The 25,022-nt window shown below is 40.7% G+C and overlaps 1 protein-coding gene and 1 long non-coding RNA gene across 5 annotated transcripts in view; both read left to right on the top strand.

Annotated features, from left to right (window-relative positions):
• Positions 1-4,165: 4,165 nt before the first annotated feature.
• The window catches only part of ANKRD44 (ankyrin repeat domain 44), a 351,473-nt gene continuing 330,616 nt past the window's right edge, over positions 4,166-25,022 (top strand). For all 4 annotated transcript variants that reach the window (XM_037848889.1, XM_037848890.1, XM_037848888.1 and 1 more), the window contains exon 1: positions 4,166-4,356. In XM_037848889.1, the coding sequence (XP_037704817.1) occupies positions 4,330-4,356 (27 nt within the window). In that variant the 5' untranslated portion in view covers positions 4,166-4,329. The remainder of the gene's footprint in view (positions 4,357-25,022) is intronic.
• LOC119543962 lies at positions 14,477-21,782 on the top strand. The gene is made up of 3 exons (XR_005218714.1): positions 14,477-20,997; positions 21,079-21,115; positions 21,505-21,782. It is a non-coding gene; the product is annotated as an uncharacterized LOC119543962 (long non-coding RNA).

Genomic DNA, 25,022 nt, shown 5'->3' with positions numbered 1-25,022 from the left:
CGCAATAGTCTTCACTCTAAAGGTCAGAGAAGTAATGAGGGGATTCTGCCAGTTATTATATCTATTCTAATTATATGGTCAAGAAGTAAGGAAACAACCACAGGGTGGCTCTGCAGACTGACTGGATCCACTGTAAATTTGGCTTGGTTGAAGACTCCATTGATCACCTGACCTCCCGTTTTAGTTTCCTAGGCTGTGTAAGCAATACCATGAAATGGGTTGGGTTAAACAATGTGAATTATTCACTCATGGTATTGAGGCTGGGAAAATGTCCAAATAAGGCATTATCAAGGTGATGCTTTCTCCCTAAAGACTGTGACTTTCTGGGGCTGGCTGCCAGTGAACCTGGGGTCCTTAACTTGTCACATAGCAAGGCACATGGCGATATCTCCTGGTTTGTTCCTTCTCTTTCAGGTTCCGTTTCAACTTCTTGCTTCTTCTCTCTGTCTGAATTTCATTCCCCTTATAAGGACTCCTGTAATAGGATTAAGACCCAGCCTGATTAAGGTGGGTCATAACTTAAGTAACCTAATCAAAAGGTCCTATTTACAATGGGTTCATACCCACAGGAATGGATTAAATTTAAGAACATGTTTTTTCCTGGGATACATACAGCTTCAAACCACCACACCACCATAAGTCTCCACTTCGATTGCACTTGGGTTGTACTGGTTTGTATATATTATGTCCCCCAGAAAATGCCACATTCTTTGATGCAATCTTGTGGGGGCAGACGTATTAGTGTTGATTAGATTGGAATTCTTTGATTGAGTGTTTCCATGGAGATGTGACTCAGTCAACTGTGAGTGAAATGTGTGATTGGATAATTTCCATGGAGGTGTTACCCCGCCCATTCAGGGTGGGTGTTAATTGGATCACTGGAGTCCTATAAAGGAGTTCACAGACAGAAGGACCAGAGAGCAACTGAGAGTGACATTTTGAAGAGGAGCTGGAGCTAAGAGAGGACAAAATGCCCCAAGAGCAACATTTTGGAGAATGCCGTTTTGAAACAGAACCTGGGAGCAAGCGGACACCAGCCACGTGCCTTCCGAGCTAACAGAGGTTTTCCAGATGCCAATCCATCCTTCAGTGAAGGTACCCGTACTGGTTTGTATATATTATGTCCCCCAGAAAAAGCCATGTTCTTTGATGCAATCTTGGGGGTCAGACGTATTAGTGGGGATTAATTTGGAATGTTTGGACTAGGTTGTTTCCATGGAAATGTGCCCCACCCAACTGTAGGTGATAACTCTGATTGGATGATTTCCATGGAGGTGTGGCCCTGCCCATTCAGCATAGGCCTTGATTAGTTTACTGGAGCCCTATATAAGCTCAGACAGAAGGAGCAGGTTTGCTACAGCCAAGAGGGACACTTTGAAGAACGCACGGAAGCTGAGAAAAGAGCTTCAGCTTACAGAGACATTTTGGAGATGGCCTTTGAAAGCAGACTTTTGCTCCAGAGAAGCTAAGAGGAGGACAAATGCCCCAAGAGCAACTGAGAGTGATATTCTGAAGATAAGCTGAAGCCTAGGGAGGAATGTCCTGGGAGAAAGCCATTTTGAAACCAGCACTTGGACCAGAGGCCAGCCATGTGCCTTTCCAGCTAACAGAGGTTTTCCAGACACCATTGGCCATCCTCCAGTGAAGGTACCTGATTGTTGATGTGTTACCTTGGACACTTTATGGCCTTAAGACTGTAACTGTGTAACCAAATAAACCCCCTTTATAAAAGCCAATCCATTTCTGGTGTTTTGCATTCCAGCAGCATTAGCAAACTGGAACATGGATCCTCAGGAATTATTATCTATTCAGTACCAGTGTCTAGTAATCCCTAAAATATCTGGGTATTTCTTTTTCCCAGGACCCAGTCACTCTAGAAAATTGCATCAGGTCCCTTTGGGGAAGGTTTGGATGCAGACTTGTGTGTATATATTGATGGCAATGCTGCAGGGTCTTTCCTCAAGGGGACCAGCTTCCCCTTTGATAAGGGGCTTTGTGTCCATGAACTGGCATGGGTATGGAAAGTATATGAGAAGGGTGATTTTTCTTTTTCTTTTCTTTTCTTTTCTTTTTGGCTCAAGTCAGGTTTTAGGCCAGCATACCTCAATATTTGTTTCTTGTTATAAAGATCCAGGAATAGTTCAGAAGTCTGCCCATCATTTCATTCTGAGGACCACCCTGACCAATTAGCCACTGCCAAAGAATTTATAGGTCAAGACCTTTGCTCACTACCTTGTCCCTGATGCCCATGATGAAAAAAAGTGGGTCTTGAGTGCATCCTCCAAAATAAATAATTTATTATCACGCTTCTGAAAGAAGGCTGCATTTAAGTGGACAATTTAGTTACTTACAAAGCTAAGGTGGCATTAGTTAATAGAATACCAACAGCAGGGAAAAACTGTCTCATTGGTGCAACAAAAGCAATAGACTGTATTTGAGAGAGGCTTGCAGAGGAAAAATTTTGTTCCCATGCATCACTGACTATAGAGGAGAAGCCAGGAGAGTGCTTCTTGGTTCTCCTGGTCTGCATGGTCTGGGTCACATTTTATCAGACCAGTAAGAGTACATTTGTAACTTATCTGCTTTACCAACCTGAGTGGTTGGCTGATAAATGGGAACATACTTACTGAATGCCACCACTCCCTTTTTTCCTCACTCACATGGGAATTTTTTGGGAGGCTATGAAAGTAAGGAGGAAGAAGCCTAAAGGGCAGATGCACACTTGGTCTTTGAATAAAATGCAGATGCATGGTCTTGACCCAGGAACTCTGTAGGTCTGTTCTGCTGTTCTGTAGGTTTGCTCTGTAGGTTTGCTCTGTGATGAGCTGCCAGGGGCACATGCAGTTGCCTGGGAGCAGGATCCCACCTTGAATACTTAACTCCTCCTCTTCCCACAGATCTCATGGATCTCAACTCCTGTCACTTACTCAGGGAAGCCTGCCCCTGCCCACCAGTCTGGTCAGATTCATTTGTCATGGGTTTCTTCAGAAATACAACCCCCCCTCCCGTGATCCCTTATCTCAGTTTGTAATTACACTTATTAATGCAGCCATGTGGTTTATACTGAACACCCCCTGACACTGGATATCTTGCCTATTTATGTTCCCTTTTCTTCTTGGTACCTGGCATAAGGTAGGCATTCAGTATATAGTTTATATAGTTGTTGAATGAATAAATGTTTGCCTCAAATTCCAGAAGTAGCAACACTTACTATAATGATGACTATTGCCATTGTAGTTGTATCCCATGCTGTTTGACAGCAGGAATCTTCTATAGGTCGAAAAGCATGGTAATTTTGGATTTTGTGGAAATACTTCAGCCAGGACTGGTGGAAACAAAGACCCCATCAATGCAGTAATTTATAGCTCCTTTGCTTCTCCAGTAACTTCTTTCCACTTCCACACCCCAAAAACAAAATCCAGGGTGTCTGAATTTAGCAATGGTGTGTTTGCCTGTGTGTGTCTCTCTAGCCGGAATGTGGCTGGAGAACACGGGGGACTGCCAGAATCCCTCCACCCCCGCTCCGACTCCAAATGCTTGAGAAATACAGCACAGCTGACTTATTTGTTTAAGAGTTACATGTCCAGAGCCTACGAGCATCAAATCAAGAGAGCATCCGAATAGGGGACCTTACCAAGGTGAGATATTTGGGGTGCTGGAACAATCTGATTCCGGAGTAGGGGGAGAGGCCTAAGTTAAAGTTGGTGACGTGTGTGTGGCAGCCTTTTTGTACCCCGGAGTGTCCGCATGGGTTTGCCCATCAGGTGGTGTCAGTGTATGTGTGAACCGACAAGGAAGGACCCCGGATCAGCTCCGGGTCGCCGTCGAGGCACCTCTAACCGTGTGCGCCCCGGGCCGCGGGGGCCCACAAGGGCGACCTCGGGGTCCTGGCCGGGTTCTCCCGGGCGCCGTGTGCAGGTGCGGAAAGCAGGAGGCAGCGTGGCCTCACTGCAGAGCGCAGCGTGCGAGAGCCGGCGGCCGCCAGGGGCCGCGGGCTGCGAGGCGCGGCTGCGGGCAGCAGGAGGCAGCGTCGGTCCAGCCGGCGCGGCCGCGAGCGAGCCAGCGCGCGGTGATGTCAGTGGCGGCCGGGCTGGCAGCAGCCGGTACTTCCTGTATAAAGGCGGGCGGGCTCGGCTGCAAACACCACTAGCCAGTGTCAGCCTCTCAGCGGGAGGAGGAGGTGGCGGAGGAGGAGCAGGGGGAGGGCTGTCAAATTCGGGAGCCAGATTTGTTTCCCTTCCCCTGGCAATCCCTTCCGCTTCCCCGGCTCCAGGCTTGACATCTCCGGACCGGGGACCTGTATGTGTGTGTGCGCCAAGGAGCGGAAGAATGGCAGTGCTCAAACTCACTGACCAGGTAGGGGGCGGCGGCGCGGGCGGGCGGGACGCGCGGGCGCGGGGCGGTGCGGAGCCCCGGCTGGGGGATGGGGGCGCGGCGGGGAGCGCGCCCGCGAGCTGTTTACTCGCGGGTGAGGGGAGGAGTGTGTGCGGCCCACGGGCTGTCTCCGAAACCCGGCGGCGGCGGCTCTCCACCCCCTGCGCCGCTCCCCACCCTGGGCCGTCGGAACTGCGCGCTGGGATCCGGCGCCGGCGGCGCGCCCCGGGGCTGGGGAAGGGACTCGGCGGCTGCGCATAGCCCCGGCGCGGGAGGGCGGAGTGCGGGATTGCGCGGAGTGTGCTTGGGGAGGGGGCTGCTGTACGCGGGCCCCGGCTGGGGAGGAGAGGGAGGAGTGGCTCGAGGTGCTACTAGGGCTCCTACTGTGCTCTGCAGCGTGGGCTCCGCCAGTTAGTGCCTGCGGAGGGGAGGCTTGTGCGTGCAGCTGGGAGGAGGAAGGTTGAGGGAGAGGGAGCAAAGTCTGCAGCCTGGGACCCCTCCCCGAGCCAAGCAGAGATGCCCCAGACCGCGTTTGTGTGGTCGGGCTGTCTTCATCCGTTTAACATGACATCCTGACTTCCTCTTTAGCAACCCAGAGGCTGCGGGTGCGTGTGTGTGTGTGCGTGTGTGCGCGAGGGAGACCCTCGGGGACAGTGTTCTTGGCTCTGGCCGGTCTTTCCCGGAGGAGGAGGAGTGAAGTCCGGCCGGGGGCTCCACTCGCAGGCGATGGGCTACCCTCTGCCTGTGTCCATCAGCTTTGTTGCTTTCCTCGCTGAGACACCGGGCAGTTGTGGAGTCCTGGCTTGGAGCGGTGGGATTTGCTTGACCCGGGCCCTTCCTTTCTGGGGCAAGTCTGTGGTATGGAAGCATCCTACTTTGGGAAGTTTGCTACTATTAGGAAATTGATACAGACGCCCAAGCTGCATGACAGAACTTTGTAGATCATTTTACGAAAATGAAAGAAAAAAAGCTTGCTTATTTTCCCTTATCATTTGTTCATGTATAGCGAAATAAACATTGTTTTGGGGGTCCTGGTAGGCGGAGAAGCATTCTTGACTTAGACACACGCGGTCCAACCTGCAAGCTCGTGGTATCATCAAATATCTCAAACTTCTCTAGTGTATTGCATGTGGTTACTATCCAAACAGAACATCTTGCAACTTAAATGCCTTTACCCTAATGTTCTGCAATGATTTGTTCTCTGCATTTTAGATTCAAATTTTGGGTTTGGTTTCCCTAAGTATTTACAGGCTGTTGTGGGGGAAGGCACACAATAATCCTATGTTATTGTTAAATTTAGCAGGCGAAGCAGCTGGTAATTTCCATGAATTTACTTGTTCCCATTGGTTCCAAAGCATTTAAAAGTGTAAGTTGATCTTAGGATTTCCCCCACCTTTTGGTCACATACTTTCGCCAACTGTTAGCCATTTGCTTGTTTTAAATCTTCCAATTTTAGTCTGGCGTTGTCCTGTCATCTTTGCTTATACCCATTGCTATACTTGTCTGTTAATACCTACGTCTTTGAAGTAAAAAAAAAATGCTTCTAATAGGCATTATTGTTAATATCACATATGCAAAAGAATTTCACATAGAATTTCAGAGTTGTAAGTCATGCTAAAGATGTGCTAGCTGGAAAGGAAACAGATCTGGAGAAGTGACGCTTGCTTTCCTTAAAGGACCACAGCAGCTGGCCGATCTTGTCTTCCAGGCTTTTGTACTTTGCGCTAGAGGTTGTAAGACACCTCTGTCTTCTCTTTGGCTGTGTTGAAAGCTTTACAAGAAGGCATCCTCTCCCAAATCAAGATCAATGTTGATGAAAAGAATGACTTGATCTTAGAAAGAAAGGAAGTTAGTTTTCAGGACTTATTAGAATAGGATTTTCAAAGATGTTTAAAGATGTTTTTGAATATATCCTTCCACAAAATAGATTGCTCCGGAGAGAAAGAAAGAGTTGCACAGACTTCATTTAGTTTCACCTCTTGATGCATAAAAAGAACCTAAGAAGTTCTAGGATTCAAAAGCGTCTGAAAATTACCAGTGTCTCTTGGAGCAAAGCCAGGGGGTACTGGGTGGGGAGGGTCGTCTGGGTGTGTGTGGCATGGAGTATGAGCAACAATGGTTTCTGTGTGGTTTTAGGTCCAGGGAGTGTGTGGTCTTTCTTACGTTATATAGTCTTACCTTTTCAGTCTGAAATTCTAAATTCTTAGAAGCTGGTTCTCTACCTCAGTAGAGGCTTAGAAACTTCTTGCTTAAACTTCTGCCAGAAGAGTCTTGCTCCATCATTGTGGGTAGAGAGCAGCCTGCTTGGAATTCCTGCTTTGGTTTTGTAGAGGGAGTGCCCAGCTCTCCATTTAGTTATTTGTAAAAGAATCGTTTTTAATTCCTCCCTTATTTGTTTAATGCCCTATTTGTGAAGTGAATCTTGATTTTTGCCCAGGCTTTTGGAGTTTTAGCTTGAGGACATATTCTTGCTGTTGATTACCTGAATCACAAATTGTCTTCGTTTATCTTTAAACATACTCATGGTAGAGGGTGAAAGATGATGACATTTCCTGTTCTGCTGAAGCTGGGTGCAGGAGTTTGTCTGGTAATGGCAATCACTACTTCAATAGTCAGTCCTGCAATAACCTCTCAATCATGCAAGAAAAGGGAAAATGCCTTTCCTAGCTCTATTTTGGGAGAGTAAACAGAAAGGGGAAAGGGGGAGGCAAGTGTGGCTTTTAGTCTTTTCTTACTATGAGAAGGAACTAGGAGCTTTTGCTACAAACTAGCTTGGCATTTGCACTTCTGCATTTGTAGCTTTGTCTCTTCTATTTTCCCTTTCACATGACACACATTATTTTTCTTGCAGTGTTAGAGGGACCAACTGTTCTGGTTTGCCCAGGACTGAGAGGTTTGTAGGACATGGGACTTTCAGTGCTAAAACCCAGAAAGCTCCAGGTAGAAATGTGGATGAGTTGGTCTCCCTATGCAGCATAGAACACACTCACCTATGGAATAAATATAATAATGTAATTATTTCCTCATAGATGGATGTCAGGAAGTTTATATCTTTGGTAAAGTAAGGTAATTTTAAGTTTGGGAAAGAAAATATTATTATATACACATGTAGTGCATTTTGGCTCAAGATAGCCACGAAACCATTTGCAATTTGATTTGATTTTGAACTTTTTTTTTTTTTTTTTTTTTTTTTGGTGTCGTTTATGTCATATAGTTAAGACATTGCAATGATTCTTTGGCATGGCAAAAAAAAAAAAGTTTTTTGAAATTGTAAGACCAGGATGTTAAGTTCTTTTGAACATTTGGAATATCCTGCTCTTATCAGAATTTGCTAATGATAGCAGAACACCACCTCCATCTCTTAGGCTTCCTACAGACAAAATATTTCAGCAGGTGGCCCTTTTTGGAGCTTCCTGCCTGGAGGCCTTCTGGTTTGCTCTCCCCTTGCCAAATCCTAGTTCAGCACTTGAGTCACCTACTTCCTTGCCAAAGGCAGTAGCTGGCAGCTATGTCAGTGGCAAAAGACTAGAAATCTTGTAACTTTGAAAGCTGGACTTCTAGCCCACATCATGGAACCTTGGGACATGTTGCATATTTAATTGGGCCACTCTTGTCCTTTCTTTGCTCTCCAAAGCACTGGGGTTAAAGCAAACTCTATGCTCCAGTCCTGCTTTTGGTAGAGAAGAAGGGAAAAGAGAGGCTTTACTCCTTGGACTTTTTCTGATGATTTTGTGACCTGGTTACATGGCTTTGGGAGTACACTTGTGGGCTGGCCTTTTATGGCAGAGGGCCAATAAGGGCTTACATTTATTTTGCTCTTAGTGTATGCCCAGCCCTTGCTGTGAATCATCTCTCCTAATCCTCACCAGCACACTAGGAGGTAGGTGGTGCTGTGATTCCTATTTTATAGATGAGAAAACAGGAGGAGAGAGACTAATTGACTGTTCTGACTCTTCTGTTCCTGCCTGGCTTGTACCTGACCTTCCATCAGCTTCTTCACCTCCACACCCTGCTGAATGACATACTAGTAGCTTTGTGATTTTTTCCTGGTTATTTTTTTTTATACAAAAAATAAACTACAATCACTGTAGAAAACTAGATAAGTAAAAAGAAAAATGGCTAAAATCACCTGAAATCCTTACACTCAGAGATAACTACTCTTGGTGATAATATCAGTATCTTCCTCTTGTGCACATAGCTAACATCTATGTTCTCTAAACCCATGACTCTTAAAGATGCTCTGAATTTATGCTTCTTGGAAATAAATGATTGGCTTTTTTAGCATAATCCAGCACAGGCCCAGAAGGTCTGTTCCTGGATTGACTGAAACTTTTTTCTTTTTTTAAATTTCAATTTTTACATCCTCTTTTTCTCTAAACAGGAGTAAATATAAACTTGAAAAGGCCCAATTGTTTGTACCAGAAACGACTGAAACATTCTTTAAAAGGATTTATATTTTAACACTATCATGTGGAGTTCTATAGGCTAAAGTAATGGAACCTGGGAAGAGAATAATAGAAATATAACATAAAATAATTTAAAGTTAAGCATGAGCTATTAGAAGTCTGATAATCCTGTGGTTTTCAAACTTGTTTAAGCTATTTTCCCTAACCCCCCCAAAGAAAATTCCATATTGAAGCTCAAGATAGAGAATGGATTGGCTGGTGTGGTAGTCCCTGAAGTCTTTCTAAAGATTATTTGGCTTTAGTATAATTTGAAATCCCCTTTGTATGAGAAAACTACGGCAACTGGTTCAGCGTTTTTGTCCTGATACAATGTGTGCTCAAAGAAGCAACAAACATCTATAAATGTTTGTAGATGATTAGGAGTTACATAGAATTAGGATGACTATATCATTTTTTTTTTTGTCTAAACCTAGATGCTTTTTTTTTATTGTAGAATATAACATATATACATAAAAGTGATAGCTTTCCAAGTGCAATTTAACAGAGAGCAAATTTCAAAAAATATTATAGGTTACAATTCCATAGTTTCAGTTATTTCCTTATTGTGAAATATATATACAAAAAGGTATAGCTTTCAAATTACCATTTAACAAGTAGCTATAGAACAAATTTCAAAGGCTACTATGGGTTACAGCTCCACCATTTCACTTCTTTCCTTCTATCTATTCTAATACTCTAGCAACTAAGAAAAAGAAAATTATAAAAAGATTCACTATTCATAGTCTTTTGTTAAATTCAACCCAGGCACTTTTTTTTTTCTTTTTTTTTTTTTTTAAAGCAGTTTTATTCACACACCATACAATTGATCCATCATGTACAATCAGTGGCTCTCAGTATCATCACAGAGTTGTGCTTTCATCACAATCAATTTTAGAACACTTTCATTCCTCAAAAAAAACAAAAAAACAAAAACCCATAACCCTTATACTCCCTATTATTGACACTTAGCATTGGTCTGGTACCTTTGATACAATTGATGGGAGAATATTATAATATTACTGTTAACTATAGTACATAGTTTACATTAGGTGTATTTTTCCATATACCATCCTATTATTAACACTTGTAATAGTGTAAAAGTTGTATTCACTTTTTTTATGCATTATCTCCCTTTAGGATATACATTTGTTCTAGTTCATGGAAGAAAAGTCTTACATTTGTATTATTAAAACCACTTTCATCAACCATAACAGGGTTCATTGTGTTATACAGTCCCATGTTTCATCCTCTAGCTTTCCTTCTAGTGACATACGACTCTAAACTTCCCCTTTCAACCATGATCACACACATGATTCAGTGCTGTTAATTACACTCACAATAATGTGCTACCATCACTTCTATCCATTTCCAAACATTTGCAATCAACTTTATTAAAAATTCTGCAGCCATTTCTTTTTAATCCAAAATCAGTTTTTCCCTATATGCCAAAATACTTTTCCTTTTAAATAATAGGGAAGAGTGTAGTTAAGCATAGTGTCTGAGAGCCAGGGCCTTTGCATCAGACAGCAGGTGAACTCTGTGCCTCAGCATTTTCATCTGTAAAATGGGAAGGGTAAAATACCCCCTTCATAGGGTTGTGGGAAGATCAACTGAGATGATGCTTGAAAATTGCTTAGCACATCATACGGCATATAGTTGGTACACAAGAAATGACAGTGGATGCATAAGAAGATATTTCTTGGCTGGGGAAATGGAGGCCAAGGTAACTCAGGGATAGAAGCTATGAGCCTGGGTCTGGCTCTCTCTGGTTGGCGCCTCTACATGGCACCATATGGCCTCAATTTCCTTTTAAGATTTTTTTTTTTAATTGCAAAACTGTGTCTATAACCAGGCACTTTTGAGAGTGAAAGGGAGTAGTAATTAATTCAGCAGGTGTGAACCAGGACTGTCCCAGGTGAACCTGGATATATGGTCACACTACATAGACTCTACGTTGCTCGCCTCAAGCTTGACGGTGGCTGTGAACTAGTTTGACTAATAGACTAGTCCCTAACTTTTTTAAAAAATATTTTTTATAAGCAGTTTTATTTGCATACCATCCAGTCCATCCAAAATGTACAATCAAAGGCTCTTGGTATAATCACAGAGTTGTACATTGATCACCACAATCAATTTGAGAACATTCTCATTGCTCAAAAAACCCCGAAAAACCCATATTCCTTATAACCCCCTGTCACTGAGACTTAGCATTGGTATAGTATCTTTGTTACAATTGATGCAAGAATGTTACAATATTACTGTTAACTATAGTTTATAGTTTGCATTAGTTATTTTTTTGCCCATATAGTACTCTGTTGTTAACACCTTGTATTAGTAATGTACATTTGTTCTGGTTCATGTAAGAACATTCTTATTTTTGTACAGTTAACCACAGTCGTCGTCCACAACAGTGTCCGCTATGTTATACAGTCCCATGTTTTATCCTTTAGCTTTCCTTCTAGCAGTACTGTCTTTTGAGTCAAGTCTAAATTGGGGCAAGTATTACAAAGATTGTTTTATGACCTTGTGCAAGTCCAGAGTTGGAAAGTGGCTTCCATCTCATGCATCTAATTTGATTTTCCAGGTAACAAAGTCAAATAGTTAGCTTCAGGCTCCAGAAGAGAGTTTTAACCAATGTCAGTGATTTAGGAACTGATTTTACCCCTTCATTTTATAGATTATCCAAGTCCCTTTATTGCTTTTTAGTGACATCCTTTTGGCCTTCCAACTGCCATCAGCAGCTGGGAGAGCAGTTATTTTCCCTTATCAGTTTTCATGCTTGTAAAAAAGTTGGTAGTTTAAGAGGTTGAAATTAACGATTCATGAATCTAGTTTTTTTATTCTATATCCATAATTTTAAGGATCCTTTCTCTTTTCTCCCCTTTTGAAAACTGAAAGTTTATCTAATGTTCCATTAATTGAGCTAAGCAAATAAGATTTATGCAGTTCACTGTAGGGCTGTTTAAAGCTTACTAAGCCAATGCTTGTTTGTACTTCTTGGTTTTTATGGGCCTGCAGCTCCCCCCTCCTCAGTGAGTCATAAGCATCACAGTGTAACTTCCTAAGGTACCTAATACCAGACCATTTTTGCCTCCAAGGGAGCCTTCAGAGCTCCTAGCAAAATTAGAGAGAGTTTCCAGAAACAATCTGTTTGAGGCCTGAACATGCAAATTTTAATTATAGTTCTAATCTATCTCTGAAAGTTTTAATATGAAATTGCTTTTGCTTTGCTTTAGCTTATTTTAAAAGAACATTAGATTGTGAATCAGAAGACCTGGATTGTACTCGTGGTTCTTCTGCTAATTGGTTTTATGGTTTTGGACAAGTCCTGACCTTAGTTTATAAAATGGGGGTGGGTGGGTGGAGAATCCTCTTAATTCTTTCATGCTCTAACATCTTGAGAGAGCCCCAGGTAATTCAATGTCAATCTCCTCTCAACTCATTGAATCTAGTTTTAAAACATGTCCACCTTATATGAACTTCTAGTTTTCCCCCAGTGTGTGGTGGTGGCAGCTTTGGAGTTTACCATGTCTGAGAAATACTCTCTGAGTTCTCCCTAAGGGTCAGGGGACCTTTCCCTAGAAGTCATGTTCTGGCTTCTCCAAGACATTGTCACATATTGTGCAGAGCTTGTGACCTTTTTCTGGGCAGCACAAAGCTTCATTGGGAGTCGGAATGCACTCCAGGAGCTTGGGAGTGAGGACATGGACCTCCGGGCTGTTCTCAGTGTAGCCTTTGATCCTCTTGCAAGGCGAGGGGAGCAAACCTTGCAGACCCGACGTTTGTCTGTTATGAGCTGTGGTGAGCTGTGGCCTACCTTAGCCTTCCTCAGAGGGATCGCTTCAGCAAATGTCCTGGGTTGTCCTTGACACAATCTTGTTTCATTGAATTCTGCGGTGGCATCTGGGTCTAACAAATCTGTTTCCCTGCTGTTGGCCCCCCAAATTGGGTGCAGTTGACGCAATGACCACAAACCTTCTCAAAGAGGAAAGAAAATTTCTACATGCAGTCACCAGCCCCTTTGCATGGTGTTCTAGTTTGCTAATGCTCCCGGGATGCAAAACACCAGAGATGGATTGGCTTTTATAAAAGGGGGTTTATTTGGTTACACAGTTACAGTCTTAAGGCCATAAAGTGTCTAAGGTAGTTGCTCTTGGGGCGTTTTTCCTCTCACAGCTACTCCGTAGCAAAAGTCTGCTTTCAACGGCTATCTTCAAACTGTCCCATCATCTGCAGCTCCTCTCTCAGTTCCTGTGCATTCTTCAAAGTGTCCCTCTTGGCTGTAGCTCCTCTTCAAAATGTCACTCACAGCTGCACTTGGGGTATTTGTCCTCTCTTAGCTTCTCTGGAGCAAGAGTCTGCTTTCAACGGTCGTCTTCAAACTGTCTCTCATCTGCAGCTCCTGTGCTTTCTTCAAAGTGTCCCTCTTGGCTGTAGCTGCTCTTTAAAAGTTCACTCTCAGCTGCACTGAGTTCCTTCTCTTTGAGTCAGCTCATTTATATGGCTCCACTGACTGAGGCCCACCCTGAATGGGTGGGGCCATGCCTCCATGGGAATATCTCATCAGAGTCATCACCCACAGCTGGGTGGGGCACATTCCAAAGAAACACTCAAAGAATTACAATCTAATCAACACAGATAATATCTGCCCACACAAGATTGCATCAAAGATAATGGCATTTGGGGGACATAATACATTCAATCCGGCACACATGGTTCATTCTCTGTGGAGGCTTTTTTTGGTATCTAAGACTGGCAGATGGATAGGGAGCAAAGGAGAAGTGTAAAGATAGAAAGCCTGGCAGAAATTCAGGATACTGGGACAAGTCAACCAACCAATTATTGCTAAACAGTGGCCACCAAAATTGGGAAGTTTGTGTACCCCAGGAGTGAGCAAGATGGTTTATTAAGTTTGAGTTTGGGAAAGAAAATAATAGAATTCATATTAAAAAACAACAGCAGCAACAAAAAAAACAAAATACCCCTTAAATTTTTTTTATTTTTGTGTATTTAATACATATTACATAATAGTACGACATTATCCTTTTGGCTCTACTTTCCACTTTTTACTGCATGGCCAAACTACTACCTGGATTATTGTAGTGGCCTTCTAATTGGTCCCCCACATCCAACCTTGCCCTCTTCACCCTAGTTTCAACATGGCCATCAAAGTGATATGGCTCAGATCATGTCGTTTGTCTGCTCAAAACCCTCTAGTCCTATACAGAGTAAAAGTAAAGTCATTATAGTGACCCCCAAGCCATGGCCACGTCTTTGCCCCCCTCCCTCCCCATCTGGCCTTATCTCCTCTTGTTCTCTCCCTGGCTCCCTTGGCTCCAGCCTCACTGGCCTCCTCACTGTTCAGCGAACACATCAGGTATGCAACTGCCTCAGGATCCCCCCTTTTCCCAACACCTGTGAAAGCTCTTCCTCAGATACCTGCACAGCTCACCCTCACGTCCTCCAGGTTTTTACTCATATGCTACCATCCCAGTGAGGCCTTTTCTGATCACTCTCTTTAAAAATCCACCCCCACATTTCCTGCTCCCCTTCCTTGTTTTATTTTTCTCCATAGTACATATGCCCATCATTCTACATTTTTACTTTTTTTTTTTTTTTTTTGTAAATAAAAACTTATGTGTGGAAGGATGCAGACAACAGGGCAAAGATATTTTGTCAGGTTGGTTCATTCACTGTTGTGTCTTCAGTACTTAATCAGTGCAAGGCACATAGTACTCAGTAAATATTTGTTAAATGAATGAAATAAGTATGTATGTGTGTGTGTGTGTGTGTGTGTGTGTGTGTGTGTGTAATGTTCAAGCTTTTTTTACTTGTGTGGAGCCCCAAACAAAAAAATTGGAAAACACTCTGTAAACTTCTTCCACTGGTACACTGAAATATTGGATTTCCATTCAGACAAAATTCAGAGAAATGTTTATGCCCCATCAAAAGATGAAAGATCATTTACTGTAATCTTTTTTGTTTATATTTCTCTTTTTAAATTGGGCTTTAGGTGGTAGGGATGGTGAGCAGGTATAGTTAGTTTTGAGCCAGTTCCATTTCTTTGCAAGGGAGTTATCAGGGCGATACTTGTGGAAGGGAAATGTTGACCGTAAAAATTATGGAAGGGCACTCACACCATGACAAAATGAATCTCCTGTGTACTCAAGCGGTCAATGAGTGTTTAATGAGCTCTACCCACATAGCAGTGACTCTGCTGGGGCCCTCTGCTCCCTCTCTTTCCAGAAAGGGTAAGAACAGGAAAGAACCAGGTACAATAAAACAGTTAGAAACCAGACACAGAGCATTGGAAACAAGGAGACAAAACAATAATCATGCTCTCTGTGATTTAATCCTAACAACATCCCTATGGGATAGTGGCTACTATTGTCCCATTAGTACTGAGAACTAAGAGATAAGTAATTTATTCATAGTCCCGTGTCTCTGGCATTTACGTCTGGGCCAGTTTGACTCCAGGATGCACATTCTTAGGCAGTGTGCTTCTGGCCTAAGATAAGCAGAGTATCATAAGCTTACAATCTAGCTTGGGAGATGATATAGAATGCTTTGTGCATGGAAGGCCCTCAATAAATATTTAGTGAATACTTGTGGCACATGAATCAGCTATCAAGCCAGGTATGGTACAGGTTAGACTACAGGAGTCCAGAGATGGGTGAGGTCATTAAGAAAGGCTTTGGGGGAACTGGTGTGAATCCAATTGATCCTTGAGGAAGGGAGAGGTTTAGGCAGCAGATGAGTGTGGAAGGCAAGCCAGGTGAGTGACTCTCCTGGTGCCTCTTGGGTAATCTGGGAACTGTGAATTTACTGACGCGCAGAGTTTCATGTTAGGTAGGAAGAAGAGATAAGGAAAGAAATATCCAGCATTAGATTTGGTAGGTGAGGTGTTTGTATGTTAACAAATCTTTCTCTCTTGGGTTTTTATGGAAGATAGTATATGTGCTGCTCTGGAAATGTGAATTAATGGTTTGGGCCTGGCCAAAACTCATTGTTTCCATTTGTAGCATAGGCATAATCTTTAAAAAGTCAATTTGTACCCCACTTTGTTCCAAAAAGTATTGAAGGTAAGATGTTTTCTTGAGTCCTCTGTCTCCAGTGATACTGCCTCTGCTTGGATAGATTGTTGCACAAATTACTTGTCATAGCAGCATTTTGTGGACCTCATTGAAAGAGCTCAGATGGTTTTCACGGTAAAGGATTTATGGGATGGGGTAGCAGGTCTGCAGACCCTGGTTTTAACTTTATAAAAATTCCTGTTTTTAAAAAAATTACTTTACAAAATCCGGACTGTAGGAAACCTATAGGAAAAAAAATGGGCTCAATTTAAAAAAATAAATGGAAAAAAACAATAGATGGAGGGGAAATATAGATTTAAAAGAGAATTAAAACATACGTATAAACTAATTATAGTGAATAGATTTGGATTCTGATTCAAACACACTTAAAACATACACTTCTATGAGACACTTGGGGACATTTGAATGATTGTATTTGATGATATAAAGTGTGAATATGTTATTGTGGTTATGTTTGAAAAGAGAGTCTTATCTTACAAAACAAGAAACAAAGCCACAGAACCTTAGTGTTAGCCCAAGGCACTTAAATATTTAAATGACTCACTCTTTTTGGAAGTATTTCTCTCTCTCTCTCTCTCTTTTAAAGTATTTTCCTGCTCCCTTTGTGCTCCTTTTAAACCTCACACTCTCTAGAAAGTCTTCATTAAGGTTGTTAGAATCCTTTGTTATTGTTGGTCAAAAAAGCACACACAGTTCTGTTAGTTTTGTTGCTCCAAAGAATTATGCTCGTGAGTTAATTGTGAGGCCCATACATCTATTGACCTAATTTAAGTGTCCCTCATAACCCAAGTAAATATTTGAGCATCTGCCTGAAAATCACATTTGTGTTCTTTTAGGAAGACCTGGATTTGGTTTATTCTTATTTCAGAATAAAATATTTGGAGGGGAACTTAGATATTATAGTTGCCAAAAATCACTTTACTTACATTAACTTCTAAACCATTTCTATTTAACTATATACTTCTTAGAGATAATGAGTGGTTTCAAAGTTTCAATTTTAATGACACTCATTGTGACACCTCTTTTCTTACCTGATCAGGAAGTGGGTTTTGGTGGTTGCCATCAATGATTTCAGCATTGCTTTAGACATGCTGAAATATCTTAGTTTAATCCTACGAACGTGAAAATCCTTCTTAATGGAGTCCAGATTTAAGAATAGACTGTAAGCTTGAGAAATATCCACCTGCAATCTGAGTAGATGATATTGTCATGCGTAATTTAGAAGCCAAGTGACTCGAGTTTAGGTACTTTGGATCCTCAGTCTAATTATATCTTAGAGCTCATGAGGCAAGTGCAATATTTAATTGTTAATGCTCCTTTTCTTAGCAGCCAAGAAGAAATCTCTTTTAAGGAGCTCTTTTCTTTAGCAAAGCGTATTATATCAAGGTTACAGGGTACCATAATTACTGTATTTACAGTGGCTTAAAATATGGTGGCATTTCACTGAGCACTTTCCACAAATACTACATCAGTGTAGCGTAGCCAAGTCAATACTGAACGCGATGTCCAGAGACCTGCGCTTAGGGACAGCTCTGCTCCTAACTAGCTGTACCAGCCTTTTTGTGATTCAACTTTCCTTGACTGTAAAATGGGTGTAATAATATTTACTCTATGGGGAAGCTGTGACAATCAAGTGAGAAAAGTCTGTATAGCAAGTGGCCCATTGTAGGTACTCAATAAATAGTGGTCGTTGAACCTCTTTAGCTTGTTCCTCATTTGTCAAATTAAAGAGTTGGACTAGTTCTCTAGCGTCAATTTCAGTTCTATGAGAATATGATTTTAGTTATTTATTTTTTTAAATGTATGACCTTTTATCTGATCTTTTTTCTCTCTAACTTAAATAACATTGTTAGAAAGTGTTTCTGATGGTTTCATTTTTGGGTGAAATCTCCATACCTGCATTTGAAACGTAGCATTTTTGGTTCCTACAACTTTAGGAAGTACATTTTTCCTTCATTTTTGTTATGATAAATGGATAGACTTAGTTTATTTGACTGAAGAATCAGGTTTAGTTAGATCTATGAGGGTAAATGCGTGTTGAAAGAGCTCTGAGGAGTTTGCAGTCGTTCCTGATTTAAGTTGACAAGAAAGAACTTTGAAAATTACTTATAAAAGCCACTTCCTCTTCACGAAGTATAAAATCGTGCCTTTTTGAGGAAGTGTGTAAAAACAAAATAGTTGATAGAGCAATCTTCATAAAGGATTGTCAGGGCAGAATCTGCAAAACATTGATATAAAATTTCATGTTGTGAATGAATACGTACGAAAGTGGAAAGCCAAAATTTTCTCTGAAAAAAAATCTGATTTAAAAAATCAGTTGAAGGGTCAAGTCACTGTGAAAAGTCACTTTAGTTTGAATTTTTTTTTCTATTAGAAATACAAAATGTGATTAATGAGGAGGCAAGTTAAAACATTATTGTATGTATGTATGTATTTTAATTTAAAAATGTATTTCAGTTTGAAGTTATATCCAGTTAAGGTGTTGGGCAGAAAAAAGATTGCAAGAAAATGAAAATGAGAATTGATTTAAAAAAAAAAGGTATAATAATGAAAAATAAGAGGAGAAGAACATGAAAAAAGAGGGAAGGAACGAGCAATGGGAAGGCGATTGACCATGTTAGTTTCTGAGGTACTAAAGATGTTTTGAACTTTATGCTAAATTGCTCATCACCTGCTTCTACTCTGTTCTTTGAAATAATTTTCAACATTGTTCACTGACACTTATTCGCTGGAGTTCTCAGACTGGCATCACTAAGGTGGAGGTTGTTACTTAAGCTGCAAAAGAAAGCACCAGAGCCGTGTAGTCTAGGAGGCTGACACGAATCAGGCTGATGGGTTTCTGGCCCATCCAAAGGGTCCCCCTGCTGATACAGAACCTTCAGAATCAATGTAGTGACCAGCAGGTAATACATAATTTTACACGGAGGGAATGCAGGTTTGGGAGGCCCTTATGAATAGTAACTTGTTTCCTGTGACATTTCTGCTTTTAGGCACCCCACCTCCTAAATGAACACCCCACCATTGAAATGAACTCAAGATGACCTCTTTATCATTGCATTCCAATGAGCCTTCCCAGAGACCTATTAGTTTTGTTTGTTTGTTTGTTTTTTAAACTCCATTTCTGCCATAAATTGGCCGTGGGACTCTGGCCAGTCATTACACCTCTCTGTGCCTCAGTTTCCCCTCAGAGATGTGGATGTTGCCTTAGATGATCTTGCAGCTGCTCCAGTTTTCCATGTCTCTAGCCTGGGGGTTGGCAAACTACTGCCTGCAGGCCAAATCTGGCCTGTTATCTATTTTTATATGGTTTGTGAGTTTTTACATTTTTAAATGGTTGAAAAAGAATCAAAATAATATATTGTTACATGTGAAAATCATATGAAACTCCAATTTTGGTGTCCAGAAGTAAAGTTGTATTGAGAACAAATACTGCCTGGGGCTGCTTTGGTGCTACCAAGGCTGAGTTGAGTAGTTGGACAGAGTCCACATGGCTGCCAAAGCCAAAAATATTTACGATTTGGCCCCTTACAGAAAATGTTTGCCAGCCCTGCTGTAACCCGAGGACAGACTTGGGACTGTACTCTTCAGAAATTGAGTGCTCCATGAGTATATAGTCTTAGTTTTACTTAGGCTGCTCTTAGATCTAGATTTAATTATATTGAGATGGGAATTCTGCTTTTATTATTTTTTCCAGGAGAAAGTAGAAGCTTAGTTAGCTTTTTTCGTATGCTTTTAATTAAAAAAAATCCTGTTTAAATACTGTAGTTGGTTTGTACTCAGACTTTTTTTTCCCCTCCAGGAATCATTGTGGAGAAAGAAGGCATAAGATTATATTTTTAAACCATTTGCCTTTTAAACTGGATTTTTTAACTCCAGATGTGGACTCAGAAACAGTGAAAATGTATTTTTGATGCTGTCAAAGAGCCAAGATGGGGAAGGAGAGCTTTACCTCTATATTTGAGAGTGAAATGGAAATCTTAATATTTGCATTTCCCATTGTATGCAAAAAATACTGTTTTTAGCTTCTTTGAGTAGAGACTCAAGATTAATAAGGGAATGGAAATGTGTTTAATTTTATGAAAACCAACTTTAAACAAACACATCTTAAAGGTGCAGTTGATTATTACAAATGGAAATTACAAGATTAAAAAATAAATATAAACAGTGTCTGCTTAATAAAGTTTCTTATTATTCTAGAAGTTTCTCTGTGAAGCTAAATCTGCTCATTTCTGTGTGAGTTATGAGTTTTAGAGTATGTGTGTATGGTTTCCAATGTTCATTTAATTATAATTAGAAAGAGAATCTGCTTTCAGCTCTTGTTCTTGCAGAGCTGTTTGTGTTATTTTATAAACCTCTGTCTAGCCCTGGAGTTCCTTTTTATCTTGAAAGAAGATGGGCACTTTGAATTGTTAGTGAGAGACAGAAGGGAGGCAGTCAACACATGTCACCTTTCATCTCTCCTCCAAGAGAAAGGATTAAAACAGAAGTTTCTCTATTGATAAAGATTTGTAAAGAAATTCTTTAGACAACAGTTGTATAACTTTAGACAACCGTGACAGTGACTCAGTATCTAAGCTCCTAGAGAACCTCAGACATTTTCTAAACAATATCACAAATTCTTTCAGGATGCAGGGGGCAAATGCCAAATCCCCATTTTTCATAGGGAAAAACTGAGGCTGGTGGTTGTTACTTAGCTAGCTGACTCTGAATGGGGGTAGAGCTCTTGTTTTTCCCTGTTCAGTCTGAGGTGCATTTCATTTGCCTATCCTGTCCTTAAGCAGAACTTGTAAAATCACGTGTCATTTCTTCAGTTATATTTAGGATACAGCCTGAAACACTGTATAAACACCCTGTGATGGAACACGGAAGGCTGCCGCCTGGTAATTACTATGTGGTTCCAGTATCCTATCATCTGCATTATCCAGATTAGAATGTACCACTTCTAGGTTGGTCTAGAAGAGTGAACCCGTTGTGTACGGAACCAAAAGGATCTTGCCTCATTGTTCCCCTTTGGGTGAAGAACTTTGTGATATACCGAAGACCATGGAACTTCACTCTTGTTCTAAAGAAAACACTTGTAACTGGTAATAGTCCCAAAACACTAACACTTTCCCATGCCCCCACACCCCCAAATACCTCCATAATGTGCTTTGTTTTCTTTTCAGAAATTCATGAGAAGTGTCTGGAATTACCATCTGAAGGGTATGTTTGTCAGAGAATTGCCTGATCTTTAGACATGTCTAAATGCAGATGTACTTAATGAGTGCTTTCATTTTCCTTCTTACATGGAAGGGGGCGAGTTTCATTGCTGAGCCTTTCACTTCTGATTTTAGTTCATTTTTAGCCCTTTGATTAGTGCGTGACTTGGGAAGGTTTGAGCTAAGCTGTTCATTTGCTCTTCTCTTCTAGGAGAAAATATTTGCACCCCCACTTTTTAGCATATTGGGCTCTGGTTACCCTGGTAATGGATTAGCAGTACTGTTGAATGAATTAATGAATGATCTAGTGCCAGTCTCTGTTGCCTTGTTTTCAATGCCCCCTCCTCCATCCTTCCCAATTCCTTACTCATTTACCTTTTTTCTTCCTTTCAGAATTTTTGCCACAGAAGGAGGAAGGGCAGGAAATGATTAATTTTTTATTATGTGAGTAGCTCTAGTAAAAGGATTGATGGTGGAAAATATTACCTAAAGTTTTTGTGCATTTTTTTCCATGGTGCATTGTTAAATATGTATAATCAAGAATTGTGTCACTGATGGCTCGGTGTGTCATGACATGAACAAATCTGAAGCCAGCCTTCCCACTGCCCCCCAACCCCCATTAGTCAAGGAAATAATACAGGAGTAAATGTTTGTTTATCATTTTTTGGTATTCTCCGGTTTCTTTCTTTTCCTTTCCTTTCCTTTCCTTTCTTTTTCTTTTTCTTTTTCTTTTTCTTTTTCTTTTTTTTTTTTTTTTTGTTTTTTTTTTTAAATTTTCATTTCTGCCAGGCTTTGGATCTTCTTTTTTTTAAACATAATTTTATTGAAATATATTCATACACTACAGAGTATACAATCAGTGGTTCCCAGTATCATCACGTATTTGGGTATTTATCACCATGATCACTTTTAGAACAGCTGCATTACTCCAGAAAAAGAAATAAAAAGAAAAAGGAAGACCTCAAACATCCCATACCCCTTACTCCTCCCTCCTATTGACCACTAGTATTGTACTCTACCCAATTTTAAGACTTTCAATAGAGGTAGCTTAACTATGACAGTGTAGTATTGTCAGAGATAGATATATGGGTCAGTGGAACAGAACAAAACATCCAGAAGTAGATCCATACAAACATGGGCAACTGACTTTTTTTTTTTTTTAAGCTATGTAGTTATATAATCATTATCAAAGATCAAGGCTACTGGATTACAGTTCAGCAACTTCAGGTATTTCCTTATGGCTATTCTAAAACACTAGACACTAAAAAGAAATATCGATATAATGAGTCAATTGTCACAATCATTTGTTAAATTCTAATTTCTCAGTTGCATTTCTTTGCTCTCATATGATCTTTCTCTCAATCTTCAGGGATATCTGGGCAAGGACCATTTAACTTCTTTGTGCTGGAATGGGGTGTTGACTTTATGGGGTAGAGGAAGTAAACTAGCTGATGTTCTTGGAGAGACTGGTACCTCTGGGATTCAGGGCTTATCTGGCATAGGGTCAATCTGGAGACCTTAAGTTTCTGAAAAATAAACTTACTAAGAAAAACATTTATAGAGGTTTAGATAGAGTCCAGTGCACTCCCTAGGGTTTTCAGGACTACTGTTGGTTGGGGCTTGGCATACAGTAGCAGTTTGCAGTATCTGGCTAAAGCTTGTATAAGAGTAACATCCAGAATGACCTCTCAACTCTATTTTAAATCTCTTAGCCACTGAAACTTTATTTCGTTCCATTTCTTTTCCCCCTTTTGGTCCAGAAGGCATTCTTAATCCCATGATGCCAGAGTGAGGGAGACTTTCACCCCTGGTAGTCATGTCCCATGTAGGGGGTAGTGTAGTGAGTTTCCTGCAGAGTTGGCTTAAAGAGAGAGGCTACCTCTGAGCAACAAAAGAGGCTCTCTGCAGGTGACTCTCAGGCATAATTACATGCAGGCTGAGCTTCACCATTGCAGAAATAAGTTTCATAAGGGCAAGCCTCAAGATTGAGGGCTTGGCTTATTAAATTGTGAGTCCCTTGTGCCTGAAAGAATATCAGGAATTCCCCAGGTGGGGAAGTTTAATATTTTCCCTCAGTCCCTCAAGGAGACTTTGCAAATATTTTTATTTTCCATCCAAAATACTCTGGAATGTATCTGGGTATTGCATTAACCTGTACAGAATAATGGGATCTCTTTCCCTATTCTAGGTTCCATGTATTTAGGTTGTTTTAATAATAAACTGACCAGACATGTTAAATTAGATAGTGTTAAATTAGATAGTGTGGTACAAAAATTTAAATTTTGTACCAAGTAAACATTTCTTCCTTTGGTCTCACCCACAAGTTGAAGTTTTAAAATACAGACAATATCATCCTTTACCCTGTATTCTGATTTACCTTAGTCCTAACCAGGTCCATTTCACTCATATCTCTAATTTGAGTCTGATCTCTTATTCAGCTTCTTTAGCAGTTGCTGTATGGAGTAATGCTGACTTTCAGAGCTGCAGAATTCTAACTCTGAGTCCCAGGTGTCAGACATATAGATTCCCAATGTTCCAGGGAACTACCAGGTTATACACAAAGAGCACAGCATCTTATAATTTAGAAATAACAGTTAAAACTCAGGAATAGATGTGATTGCTGTAAGAGCTTACAATCTAGGAACCTTTATAATGAGACTTATTTGAACATTCTGTACTCCTTAATCATCGATTGCTCAATCTCTGCCCACTGTCTATCCTGTGATAACCTATGCATTCAAATGTAATTCTCAGAGTTTGCTTGTAGTTAGTTTGTATTAGTGAGACCACACATTATTTGTCCTTTTGTTTCTGGCTTATTTCACTCAATGTAATGTCCTCAAGGTTCATTCACCTAGTTGCATGCCTCACGACTTCATTCCTTCCTGCAGCTGCTCAAATTCTCAGGGTTTTAGACAGGCTTTAACTGGGACAGCCCTTTAAAGGCTTGTGCAGGGAGTCACTATTAAAGTGGGTTCTTGGTTTAACATGTCTTGCATGATTGGGCCCAAAGGAGAGAGTCTGCTTCTCACCACTGATCCTGGGTGAACTGAAGGGAGGGTCAAGCTGGGACATCTAATGGTGCTCACAAGGGCTGACTGCAAACTTTTTACCTCCCAATCCCCACCTCCAAAAGATGTTGACAGACTATGTGTCCTCTTACATATTCTTTAGGTTGGTTAGCAAATAAAGTTTTTCATTATAAGGTTAGAATGGTGCAAAGGATATAATTCCTGGCCTAATGTAAATGTTGACTTTAAAAATTATAATAACACTATTTAAAATGTATAGAATGGAATTTAAATGCTGCTATGATTGGATGTGCTCTATCCTTACTAAAAAAAATACATGAGCAAGCGATTCTTTAATAGTTGGAAATTTACATTTTTCCTTTTTCTCCTTGAATTCATACTTCCAGTCCATTTCTCATGCAGAATTTCATCCAAATATAATACTTTTTAAAAAACTGATTATCCTATGGACACACTGCAATAAAAAGTGATCTCAAGATGCTAAGTGTTAAATATTCTTTCTGGATTGAGTTTATCTTTATAATTATTAAATTGTTTAATTGATCAAAACACAAAAATATATTGCAAAATTTGATGAATTATTAAACAAAGTAACACATTCTCTTCTGAAGTGCATTTCTTGATCTCTTTTTAAAAATTAGTTCGTACATCAGTGGAAAACATAACTTTTTGCTAGGATGAAATAGCCGATGTTAAAGGAGATTCTCCTGATCCCCAGTATTTTGAACCATCCCTTTCCATGGCATGCTGATGTTTTCACCCTTTGGAGGGCAGTTTCCTCAGTCAGAATCAGAATGGGTGAGATGTAAGTCTTCCTTTTGTCTGGTGGGAGCAGGGATATGGTGAAAGGGAAAGTGTGAAAAAAAGCAGCCGTGTGTC

The sequence above is a fragment of the Choloepus didactylus genome, chromosome 9, assembly GCF_015220235.1.
Source record: "Choloepus didactylus isolate mChoDid1 chromosome 9, mChoDid1.pri, whole genome shotgun sequence".
Lineage (NCBI taxonomy): Eukaryota > Metazoa > Chordata > Mammalia > Pilosa > Megalonychidae > Choloepus > Choloepus didactylus.
Note: the sequence above shows the minus strand (reverse complement) of the source record. Positions and strands in the feature narration are given on the sequence as shown.